The sequence below is a fragment of the Pelophylax lessonae genome (assembly GCF_965119305.1).
Source record: "Pelophylax lessonae genome assembly, chromosome: 3".
Classification (NCBI taxonomy): Eukaryota; Metazoa; Chordata; class Amphibia; order Anura; family Ranidae; genus Pelophylax; species Pelophylax lessonae.
Window position 1 is genome coordinate 431,439,195 of NC_138770.1, and position 13,717 is coordinate 431,452,911.

Here is a 13,717-nt window from a genome sequence, read left to right on the forward strand (position 1 = left end):
CAGAAAATTAAAAACACAGGGAAAGTTAACCATTACATGACATCACTTCTGCAGTCAGCTGAAGTCTGCAGACAAAATTCTTGTGCTGTCCTTGTGCTGTCTTTGCACTTTTCAACAGACACCGACATCCCGAGGAGAAAAGACGAACATTTGTATGCCGACGATCGGTACGTGTGTACGGGGCTTAAGTCACAGCTCCATGTGTTCATTCAGAAACGGAGCTGTGACCCGGCCTGGCCCCCCTCTCTTTCCTGTTTGGCTGACTGACTTTGATTGACAGCAGCGGGAGCCAATTATGCCGCGCTGCTGTCTTAACCAATCAGAAGGGGAGTCCTGGGCAGCTGAGACAGTCCTGCAACATCGCTGGATAAAGATGGGCTCAGGTAAGTATTAGGGGGGCTGAGGATGGCTGTTGTACAAAGAATGCTTTTTTTATCTTATTTAATAGAACGCATTAAGATTGATAAAACTTTTGCCTTTACAACTCCTTTAAAGGCTACAGCATTATTACCAATAGTTAGCCACTTACCCGTAGCCTTTCTTAAAAGTCCTTATAATGCATCTGCTGGGAGGCTACAGACATTAAAGTATTTTATGCATTAACAAGCAAGAAAAGAGCTTAACAAAGACTATTAAGACTACATTCAGTTTCTAACTGCTTAGAAATTATTTCTGATTGTTTACAATAGAAGCCTGGCAGGCTGCCAATATCTGCTCTCATAGCAAAAAAAGCTGGAATATCTGTGCCTCTATTGTGAACTTTGAAAATTAATTTCTCCACAATGCCTAAAGTTAGAGAGGTGAATTAGGTCTTGTTTTGAAGTGTTTTTATGGCTTAGTCAGAATATGCAAATACTTTATTGTGCGTTGTTTGGATTTAGATTTACTTTAAAGTGGTTGTAAATAAAAATTGTTTTTTTTTTTTTTTTAAATAAAAAACATGTCTATACTTACCTGCTTTGTGCAATAAAATTGCATAGAAGGACCCCAATACTCCTCTTCCCAGGTCCCCTGCCGGCGCTCCTCCCTTGCTGGTGCCCCCAATAGGAAGCCGATTCCCATTATGCCACTTGTGCAGGCTCCCTCCTGAGACCTGCTGCTGCGTCCATTGACACAGACAGCGGGACTTGGCTCTGCCCCCTGCTCCCTTGTCACTGGAGTTGATTGACAGGAGTGGGTGCCAAATCCCGGAGAGCCGCAGCTCTCATGCAGAGCGCTGGAACACGATGGGGTTCAGGTAAGTATAAGGAGGGGGGCAGGGGGGGGGCTGTAACACAGAAGGTTAACCTTACAAATGAGGCTTTAGAATCACTAAGTAGAAACAGAGACAAATCTGTTTGACGGTTTACCTTTAACAGTTCTATGTGGTCCTGCAAGCATAAATGTATATATTATATATATAAATGTATATATATATATATATATATATATATATATATATATATATATATATATATATACATACACACACACTGCTCAAAAAATTAAAGGAACACCTTATTAATCAGAGTACAGCATCAAGTCAATTAAACTCCTGGTATATCGATCTGGTCAGTTAAGTAGCTGAGGGGGGGGGGGGGGGTTGCTAATCAGTTTCAGCTGCTTTGGTGTTAATGAATCTAACAACAGGTGCACTCGAAGGGCAACAATGAGACAACCCCCAAAACAGAAGTGGTTTTTCAGGTGGAGGCCACTGAAATTTCTTCCCTACTACTTTTTTCTGACTGTTTTTCATTAGTTTTGCATTTGGCTAGGGTCAGTGTCACTACTGATAGCATGAAGCGATACCTGGACCCTACAGAGGTTGCACAGGTAGTCCAATTCCTCCAGGATGGCACATCAAATGTGCCATTGCAGGGAGGTTTGCTGTGTCTTCCACAGGTTTGCTGTGTCTCAAGAGCATAAAGGAGATACCAGGAGACAGGCAGTTACTCTAGGAGAGCTGGATGGAGCCGTAGAAGGTCCTTAACCCATCAGTAGGACTGATATCTGTTCCTTTGTGCATGGAGAAACAGGATGAGCACTACCTGAGCCCTACAAAATGACCTCCAGCAGGCCACTGGTATGAATGTCTCTGACCAAACAATCAGAAACAGAATTCATGAGGGTGGACTAAGGGCCTGACATCCTCTAGTGGGCTCTGTGCTTACTGCCTGGCACCGTTGAGCTTGATTGGCATTTGCCATTGAACATGAGAATTGGCAGGTCCGCCACTGGCCAGATGAGAGCAGGTTCACCCTGAGCACATGTGACAGACGTGAAAGGGTCTGGAGAAGCCATGGAGAATGTTATTCTGCCTGTAACATTGTTCAGCACGACTGGTTTGGTGGTCGGTCAGTGATGATGGCGGCATATCCATGGAGGGACGCACAGATCTCTACAGGCTAGACAATAACACCCTGACTCCAATAGTAATTGGGGTAGAATTCTTGGACCCATTGTCAAACCCTACGCTGGTGCAGTGAGTCCTGGGTTCCTCCTGGTGCCCCGGCTTTATGTGGCGAGAGTATGCAGCCAGTTCCTGGAGAATGAAGGAATTGATACCATTGAATGGCCCCCATACTCGCCTAACCTAAATCCAATAGGACACCTCTGGGACATTATGTTTCGGTCCATCCGACGCCAGGTTGCACCTCAGTCTGTTTAGGAGCTCAGTGATGCCCTGGTCCAGATCTGGGAGGAGATACCCCAGGACACCATCCGTCGTCGTATTATGAGCATGCCCCAATGTTGTCAGGAATGCATACAAGCACGTGAGGGCCATACAAACTACCATACAATCTACTGTACAAACTACCATACAGAGTACCATTTTGAGTTGCTGCAATGAAATTTTACCAAAATTGACTAGCCTGTTTTTTCACTTTGATTTTTGGGGGTGTCTTTGAGTTCAGCCCCCTGTAGATTGATAATTTTCATTTCCATCAAACGATGTGGCATCTTTTAGTTCCAAAAACATTACCTAATCCATATTAGTATAGATATCCAGCATATTTTTCCCCATTGAGATCTAATGTGTTTTCAAAGTATTTTGAGCAATATATATATATATATATATATATATATATATATATATATATATATATATACACAAACACACACAAATCAGTATATTTTATGCTGCCTGCCTTATTATAAATAGGTATAGAAATAATAATTTTTTTTATCAGTTTACTAGGGCATCAGCTAGTCATTTCCCTGGCTTTCCATTTACGCTTTTTTGACATGTTAAGAATAAATCGACAGGTTTTAAGATGACATAGGGGTTTATTTACTAAAGCTGGAGAGTGCAAAATCAGCCTCTCTTTTGCAGAGAAACCAATCAGCTTCTAACCTCAGCTTGTTCAATTAAGCTTTGGCAATGAAACCTGGAAGCTGATTGGTTTCTACGCAGAAGTGTGACTGATTATGCACTCTCCAGCTTTAGTAAATAAACCCTATAGTGTACCATTCCACTTGCCTTTCATGCTGCACATGCAAACAAACAATCAAAAAGAGCATAGCTAATCTAGTGTATCAGACAATATTCTCAAACAGCGACTTTCTCCAAATCGAAAGCATTGTCTCTCCTGCACTCAAGTGGTATACGAGAAGGTAAGTGATCTTGTGTGATCTTTGTACACACCACCTAAGGTCTTGCTGCCCCCTCAGGACCAAGGGTATCCAAATACACTGCAGACCGGCTATATAACATCTTGTCAATTGATGATGGGTTAGTAGTTCCTTTGGCTCTGAAGAAGAGGGTTCTCCCTCAAAACGCGTCAGCCAGGTATATTCGGATACCATCACATCATCCAGCACCATAGAAAAATCCTGATAGTCCTGGAGGCGATTGGTTCCAGTTTCCTTACATACGTGCAATTATCATGCGTTTGTGAGCACAATGTATGCTACCTTTTTTGGATTTTAATAAACTTTTTTAGTGGTAATGCACAAGGTTGGTACGCCCTTCTCTTGTCTCCAAATCTACCTGATCCATGTTGCATATATAATCTGGGGAATCAGTTTAATCAATTCTGGTATTGAAAGATAAAAGATTACCTCTACATAAAAGACTTGGTGAGGTCCATGCAAGCCATCGTAGGCACCAAACACATATACTTCATCATTCCTCTTCTCCAACATACTGTAGCTGAGATGGCAGCAAAGTTTATTATGACAAACTGTAACATTCCCATTGGAGTCTTTCAGTTCCGTAAGGTTAAATACATCTAAAAAAACCTTTCCTTTGAAGATTTTGTTTTTTGATAGTGGTTTATTCATTTTAGATGCAAATAAATTCCAGCTGACCAGTGAACAGTTTGCACTATGTCGTGGATGGGATCTAAGTTCTGATATCACCAGCTGTCCTTCATCTAGATCTTTGTTGTAATAGTATGGCCCAAGTTTATCTGGTGAAAACACTCCACTCCCTTTATTAGGAAATAAATTAGGACAATGATGACTAAAATCTAAACACTTTTAAAACAAGTTCAGGTTCTATGCATATAAACAACATTACAACATACCCTAAAAATGCATTTGTGAGTGAGAAAATGGAGGAGTTCAGTTAGGATTCAATGTTTTAAGCTATATTACAGATCTTGACTCATTTCGATTGATTTATTGCTATAAAGGGCACAAGATATGATTTATGAAATGTTTTGAGTGTAACTATAGTTTTTTTTTTTTTTTTTAGTTTGTGCCAAAAAACAGCTCATACACTATTTCTTGATGTTTACCCACTTCAGCTCCTATACCTCCATATCTCTTATGGGAACACAGCAATTTTTGCATTTCCATTATGGGTTTGTATTCAGCAATAACTTTATCATTACCTAAAATACCAAAGTAATGGGTACATTGCTATTTGGGGGCAAACAAGGCTTTCTGGCAATATTGTCCTGCAAAAAATGTTTTTGTTTTCTATGTAATGAAGAAAAAAAAAACAATGGGAAAATGCTTTATTTTGTGAAAAGTGATAGCATAAAAAAAAAAGTTTTATTTTAAATGAAAATTATAGAAAGTATACAATGTATCCTGTAATATTTCCAGTTTAAAATTACACTAAAATTATTTTTCTGGTACAAAGCATGGCAAAGTTATTTGCAAATTAAAAAAAAAATCCTTTTTTTTTCGTTTTGCAACATAAAAACAATAATAATGGAAAAAAAATAGAAAAAATCTGCAAAATAAATAATTAAAGCGGGTGAAAACCCTCACATATACCCAGTTAAGTGAACAGCCTCAGATGATACACAGAGATGAAACAAATCCCCCTACATAAGATTTATTTGTATATCTGCTGCCTTTAGCTTTCTACACTGTTTGTATTGGGAACATTGTGTTAGAATTTTTTTTCTTCCTGTTCCAGCACTGGGTGTAGAGTCTTGGCATACATTGTGTGACAGCTCATTGGAGTAAAGCCACACTCCCCCCCCCCCTCCATATAGGCAGAGGAACAAAGAAACATACAGAGCTGTTCTGTGAATAGACCAGCTCTCTGCTAATCTATCTCTATGCACCCACCCCGACACAAATTTTCAGTTGCTTTTATCTCCCATCTCGGAGAATTTGTCAGAAGTTCATTTGACAGCTGCTTCTGCTATGTAGGCTGTTATACTGTTATACATAACCATTCCTGACTGTCATTATGACAGCTGGTAAATGCTGATAATAGAGATGGGGGGGATCTGTGGCCGAGGGGGGGGGGGGGGATTTGGGAAATATGTCCTAGAAACTTTGATGATGTTTTTTTAAGAATGTAACTCTTATGTTTACCATCCTTAAAGCATTTGTTACCTGAAACTTCACATTGCTGATATGTGCCTGCTGTACCATGTACTTGTATGAGAAAGTCTCCTGTTCTCTTTGTATTGCTTCCTTTATGTGAATTCCCAGGTGTTCCTGCCAGTCCCTCTGCTTTCCAATTAAAAACTGAACACACTAGGCTTGTGAGGACAGAATTGTCAGTTCTCTAGCTATGCTGGCAACTCACTGTACTCCCCTCTAATAATCAGACCTGTCCTGACACCCCCCCCCCCTTTTCAGACTTTCTCAATGTGTCTGTGTCTACAGCTACCAGTGATATTATTTCATGACCTGACACTTTATACATAAAAAATGATTGAGGTGGGTCCCAGAAGAGTGCAGAGTACTAAATATGGAGAGGATCCAAGATTCAGAGTGGTAATTACACACTGTAAGTGTCTATTCAAAAAGATAAAATGGATGGGAGCACATATAGGGTGATATTAATAGGGAGACCACCACTTTAAAGTCTTCAGTTAAATTCAGCTATTAAATACACTAGGTACTTTTATGTACAGTATGTCTATTCTTGTGAACTTATACTTTGAATAGACACTTACAGTGTGTAATTACCACTCTGAATCTTGGATCCTTGGACAAAACTCTGAAACTGAGCTGCAGCATGGTGGCCAAGACCATACAGCGTTTTAACGGGACAGGTTCCACTCAGAACAGGCCTTTGCCATGGTCAACCAAAGAGGTTGAGTGCACGTGCTCAGCGTCATGTCCAGAGGTTGTATTTAGGAAATAGACGTATGAGTGCTGCCAGCATCGGTGCAGAGGTTGAAGGGGTGGGGGGTCAGCCTGTCAGTGCTCAGACCATATCATGCACGCTGCATAAAATTGGTCTGCATGGCTGTCTTCCCAGAAGGAAGCCTCTTCTAAAGATGATGCACAAGAAAGCCTGCAAACCGTTTGCTAAAGAGAAGCAGACTAAGGTCATGGATTACTGGAACCATGTCCTGTGGTCTGATGAGACCAAGATAAACTTATTTGGTTCAGATGGTGTCAAGTGTGTGTGATGGGAACCAAGGGAGGAGTACAAAGACGAGTGTGTCTTGCCTACAGTCAAGCATAGTGGTGGGAGTGTCATGGTCTGGGGCTGCATGAGTGCTGCCGGAACTGGGGAGCTACAATTCATTTAGGGAACCATGAATGCCAACATGTACTGTGACATCCGGAAGCAGAGCATGAACCCCTCCCTTCGGAGACTGGGCCGCAGGGCAGTTTTCCAACATAACGACCCCAAACACACCTCCAAGATGACCACTGCCTTGCTAAAGAAGCTGAAGGTAAAGGTGACGAACTGGCCAAGCATGACTTCAGACCTAAATCCTATCGAGCATGTGTGGGGCATCCTCGAAAGGAAGGTGGATTAGCGCAATGTCTCTAACATCCACCAGCTCCGTGATGTCATCATGGAGGAGTGGAAGAGGACTCCTGTGGCAACCTGTGAAGCTCTGGTGAACTCCATACCCAAGAGGGTTAAGGCAGTGCTGGAAAATAATGGTGGCCACACAAAATATTGACACTTTGGACCCAATTTGGACATTGTCACTTAGGGGTCTACTCACTTTTGTTGCCAGCAGTTTAGATATTAAAGAGGAAGTAAACCCTCCTCTGTAACTTGTATTTATAGGTAAGCCTATGATAAGGCTTACCTATAGGTACTGTAAATATCTCCTAAACATGTACCGTTTAGGAGATATTTACCTTACATGCAGCCAGTGACGTCACTGGCGCATGCGCTCTGAAGGAACGGCCGCTCGTGCCGTTCCTTCAGAGCTCCGTGCCATGACCGTCGGCTCCCGCGCGCGTGCGTGGGAGTGATGTCACCGCGGCTCCGGCCAATCAGATGGCCGGATGCCACGATCCCGGAAGACGGGCGACTGGACATGTCGCCAGTCATACAGGTAAGCGGACGGCACAGCGGGGGCTCGTTCTAAGGTAAGTATTTCATAATGAGCTAGTATGCGATGCATACTAGCTCAGTATGTGTTTCTTTTGCAGGTTGCAAAAAGAAAAAAAAATTTGGGGGGGTTTACAACCTCTTTAATGGCTGTGTGTTGAGTTATTTTGAGAGGACAGCAAATTTACACTGTTATACAAACTGTTCACTCACTACTTTACATTGTAGCAAAGTGTCATTTCTTCAGTGTTGTCACATGAAAAGATATAATAAAATATTTACAAAAATGTGAGGGGTGTACTCACTTTTGTGAGATACTGTATATTCTTTAATCGCCACATGGGATACAAATGTACTTTGTGTGAACCAAACATCTTTGCAAACTCAGATACTAAACATATTAGATTAACCCTCCTTTTATGTTAGGGTCAGAACCGACCCGTTTTCAGGTTTTGAATGTCTATAAGTATTACATAAATTTGTTTATTGCATCAATATTTTTTTACTTTGTCAGGAACCTCTATTTAAACAATGTAATAGATAAAGAATCCTTTTCACTAAATTATAAAATACTGTGGTGAAAATTAAGACGTTCATGGTGTTAGGGTCAATTCTGACCCAGTTATAATATAGGATTATAGGACACTAATAAGTGCCAAAACTGAAATCATAAACACTCTCTCTGCTTAGTAACACTGACAGCCAATCACCTCTCAACCCTGTGAGCTGTAGTTAGGGAGGGGCCTATCTCTTTGCCTGCTTGTCTGCTTCTCTAAATAAAGTGAAGAAACATAGGACCAATACATTTCAGAGTTGCTGACTTTATTTTACCATTTTTTAAATTTGAAAATGAGAGGTATGCTATCAAAAGAAAGGTCTAAGGGGTCACACCAAAAATATTACACCAAAACCGACCCGTTAACATCATGGATAGTAACAGAAAGCTAACATAAGAGGAGGGTTAAAAAAAACTAACCCTAAATGCCAAAAACCTCTTCAGTTTTTTTTGTATACTGTATATGTATGGAATATGCCATTTTGCATTTGTTTGTAGGCTTTGTGGGGTTGTACGACGCTGTATCAAAATAAAATTGATGTATTTTTTTCCCCCAAATAGAGCCTTATTTTAGTGGTATTTTATCACCTCTGCATTTTTTTAATTTTTTTGCGCTATAAACAAAAAAATAAACCACATATTTGAAACAAAAACAATATTTTTTTACTTTCTGCTATAAAACATACCCAATAAAAAAAAATTTCAAAATCAAATTTTTCATCAATTTAGGCCAATATGCATTCTGCTACATATTTCTGGTAAAAAAAAATCCTAATAAGTGTGTATTGATTGGTTTGCACAAAAGTTATAGCATCTACAAACTATGGGATTAATTTATGGACTTTTTATATTATGTTTTTATTGTTTTTACTAGTAATGGCGGCGATCAGCGATTTTTAGTGGGACTGCGACATTGCGGCAGACAAACCTGACACTAAGTGATACTTTTTGGAGACCAGTGACACCAGTACATTGATCTGTGCTAAAAAAAAAAAAAAAAAAAAAAAAAAAAAAATGCACGGTTACTGTATAAATGACACTGGCATGGAAGGGGTTAACACCAGGGGCGATCAAGGGTTTAGGTGTGCTCCAAGGGAGTGATTTCTAACTGTGGAGGGGGACTGGATTTACTAGAGGAAAAGAGAGATCTGTGTTTCAGCTTAGATGAAACAAAAGAGCTCTCTTTTACCCCCTGACAGAACAGCGATCTGCCTTGTTTACATAGGCAGTCCGCCATTCTGTCATTCCTCCGAACGATCGGCGGTTCCCGGCGACCTTTGCGGCCCCCGGACCAACTGATTGGCTTTTGCTGTGTCCAATCAGAATCAAAGTGGGAGCGGCGCTCCAGCAGCACACGCACACCCCCTACATCTCGTGCACAAAATCACGCACTGCGGCAGTATATATGCGGTGGGCGGCCTGGAACTGGTTAATAAAGATTCCCCATATTAGGTTGTAATAAACGGCTGTCAAGCAAAGATCCTAAAAGGGTTGATCAACTGATCCTAAAAGTGCAATCATGATAACTACAAGCAAGATTTAAACTCCATATGCAGCTGAAGTTATTAAAAGTTAAGCCTACAAACTAAGCTAAAACATAATTATATAGCACAAAAATATTGCAATGTACAATATTTGATTCTGTAACGTATAGATAGTCAGCTATTCATTTGTCAGATGGCTTTGCAAACGGCCCAAGTGTGCTTTAATTCCCAATGCATTATATCTGGAATTTTTGTTGTGCTTCTTTGCCATCTAGTGGCAAAGTTCTGAATTAATATTTTTAATACTGTCATTTGGTTAGCAGTCTCAATATTACCTCATAACTCGCATTAATACAACAATCTCGCTTGGAGATTGTGAAATCAGGAGCTAGATTTTATAATGGAAAATATGCATTAACATTCACAATAAAAAGCTCAACTCTAGTCAAAACTTTAGGACAGAATAGAATCATAGAAACATGGAAAAGTAACAGCAGAAAAAGACAGAGTAGTCCATAGAGTTTGCCCATTTTTATTTATTTTTTGTTAACTGTTGTCTGACTATAGATCCATGTTTATCCCAAGCCATTTACTGTTGACTGTCTCACTATCTCTGCTGGAAGTTTATTCCAAGCATCAACTACCCTTTAAGTAAAATAATACTTTCTAAGATTAGTTTTGAACTTTCCTCTAGTTAATTTGAGGTCATTTCCCTGTGTTCTTGATTTTGGATTTCATTTGAAAAAACTGCTTTTCTGAACTTTATTCATCCCCTTGATCAGGGCTTTTTTCTTGGAGAATAGGTGCAGGAACTCCCCCCCCCCTTCTGAGTCACCCCTTGTTTCCACCCACTATCCACCTCTGAGCACTGTCCCTTGGTTGCACCCCTACCCACCTCCCACGCACAACAAAATACCACACCCAGCAACAACAGCTCGCCCAGCAACCAGTATCAATAGATCAGCCAACAATAGACCTCTGCCTCAACAGGAGATCCTTACCAACAACATAAGTCCCCCCCAGCAACAATAGATCCACTAGCAGCAACAATAGACCCTCACACAATAACAGATCCTTAACAGTGACAATAGATCCCCAAGCAGCCAGCATCAAGAGACCCTCCAACACACCCCACACCCCACACCCCTTGCTATTACAAACATTCAGCACTGGAGGTGCCGGAACTGCGTTCCCCCTCGTTCCTGCTGAAAAAAAGCCCTGCCCTTAATGTATGTAAAGGTTTCAATCATGTCTCCCCTTTCCCTTCTTTTCTCCAGACTGTACATATTAAGTTCCTGAAGTCTCTCCTGATATGTTTTATCCCCCAGACCTTTCACCATTTTTGTTACCCATCTCTGGACTTGTTCTATCTTATCAATATCTTTTTGTAAGTGAGGTCTCCAGAACTGGACACAGTATTCTATATGAGGCCTCACTAAAGATCTATATAGAGGAATTAGAACCTCCTTCCTCCTGCTGATGATCCCTCTCGTGATATAAAGATCTATATTGGGAAATTAGAACCTCCTTCCTCCTGCTGGTAATCCCTCTAGTGATATAAAGATCTATATAGGGGAATCAGAAGCTCCTTCCTCCTGATAGTTATCCCTCTAGTGATATAAAAATCTTTATAGGGGAATCAGAGCCTCCTTCCTCCTGCTGGTGATCCCTCTAGTGATATAAAGATCTATATGGGGGAATCAGAGCCTCCTTCCTCCTACTGGTGATCCCTCTAGTGATATACAAATCTTTATAGGGGAATCAGAACCTCCTTTCTCCTGCTGGTGCTCCCTCTAGTGATATAAAGATCTATATAGGGGAATCAGAATCTCCTTCCTCCTGCTGGTGGTGATCCCACTAGTAAAATAAAGATCTATATAGGGGAATTAGGGCCTCCTTCCTCCTGCTGGTGATCCCTCTAGTGAGAAAAGATCTATATAGGGGAATCAGGACCTCCTTTTTCCTGCTGGTGATCCATCTAGTGATATAAAGATCTACAGTATATTACAAAAGTTAGTACACCCCTCACATTTTTGTAAATATTGTATTATACCTTTTCATGTGACACCACTGAAGAAATCACATTGTGCTACAATGTAAAGTAGTGAGTGTACAGCTTGTATAACAGTGTAAATTTGCTGTCCCCTCAAAAAATCTCAACACACAGCCATTAATAAGCCACGCTGCGTGATGTGGGTAAACAAAAAATTAATGTCCAAACAAAAATCAATGTCCCAAATAACAACTTGATTGACGCTGAAAACATAGATCACACTCCACGGTCTCTGTAGGAAATGTGCTTACCGGATAGCCACTAAAAGTCTGCAAGATTCATATGCTGAGATATAGTCACAGATCCGGGAGATGGGAGTTGTCAGAGTCCTCAGCGAATAATGTGAATAATATGCAAAAGAAAAAAACTTGCATAGTGTAATACCGTATTTTATATAAAATTTCCACCACCAATAAGGAATCCCTATCAATCGTGCAGCAGCTCACCAAATAAATAATGATTAAACGTGGATAGCCCAGTGTAAAGAAAGGAATGTGGAACGAACCACCACCAATTGTGAAGCCTCTTACCGAAAAATAAGTCAAATGAGCAAATAGGTAAATCCAGATCGCCAAGAAACCAGAAACGTACTCAAAAGCCCTATAGGCCTCTTACCAGATGACAAATAATCCAAGCAGTAGATCTAATAACGCTTTCCCATCATACGTGAAGCTCCGGGACCAACAACATCAATGGTGTTAACTATAAACTCAGTACCAGGATGTAGCCCGAGTGAAAGAGAAAGCGCCAATAGTGTAATAAAATAATAACTGGTTTATTGATTAAAAAGAAGAACACTCACAAACATTGTAGATAAAATCGCGATGGATGGGAGCCGCCGGCCGGACGGCAAAGCGCATCCGCTCCTAGGATAACTTCCGGGATGACGTCAGCACGCCGCGACCTGACGGCATTTCGTCCAAGAAGACGTTATCAAAGGTCAAATCAAGTTGTTATTTGGGACATTGATTTTTGTTTGGACATTAATTTTTTGTTTAACCACATCACGCAGCGCGGCTTATTTTTCTATACATTATTTGAGGGTGTGGTCGCACTTGAAGTCGCTGCTCTTTATATATTATTCACTTTAGCGCGGTTATTTTTCTCTTTTTATTTTTCTCTTTTTACACAGCCATTAATGTCTAAACCGCTGGCAACAAAAGTGAGTACACCCCTAAGTAAAAATCTCCAAATTGGGCCCAATTAGCCATTTTTCCTCCATAGTGTCATGTGACTCATTAGTGTTACAAGATCTCAGGTGTGAATGGGGAGCAGGTGTGTTAAATTTGGTGTTATCGCTCTCACTCTCTCATACTGGTCACTGGAAGTTCAACGTGGCACCACATGGCAAAGAACTCTCTGAGTATCTGAAATAAAGAATTTTTGCTCTACATAAAGATGTTCTAGGCTATAGGAAGATTGCAAAACCCAGAAACTAAGCTGTGGCACGGTGGCCAAGACTATACAGCGGTTTAACAGGACAGATTCCACTCAGAACATGCATCGCCATGGTTAACCAAAGTGGTTGAGTGCACGTGCTCAGTGTCATATCCAGAGGTTGTTTTTAGGAAATAGACGTATGAGTCCTGCCAGCATTACTGCACAGGTTGAAGGGGTGGGGGGGGTCAACCTATCAATACTCAGACCATACGCCGCACACTGCATCAAATTGGTCTGCATGGCTGTCATCCCATAAGGAAGCCTCTTCTAAAGATGACGCACAAGAAAGCCTGCAAACAGTTTGCTGAAGAGAAGCAGACTAAGGACATGTATTACTGGAACCATGTCCTGTGGTCTGATGAAACAAGATAAACGTATTTAGTTCAGATGGTGTCAAGCGTGTGTGGCAGCAACCAGGTGAGGAGTACAAAGACAAGTGTGTCTTGCCTACAGTCAAGCATGGTGGTGGGAGTGTCATGGTCTGG

The 13,717-nt window shown here is 40.9% G+C and overlaps 1 protein-coding gene across 1 annotated transcript in view; it reads right to left on the reverse strand.

Annotated features, from left to right (window-relative positions):
* LOC309550566 (uncharacterized protein) overlaps nt 1–13,717 on the reverse strand; it is a 98,593-nt gene that overhangs the window by 54,654 nt on the left and 30,222 nt on the right. The window contains exon 5 of the mRNA XM_082250914.1: nt 4,042–4,412. Coding sequence (XP_082107040.1) covers nt 4,042–4,412 — 371 coding nt within the window. The remainder of the gene's footprint in view (nt 1–4,041; nt 4,413–13,717) is intronic.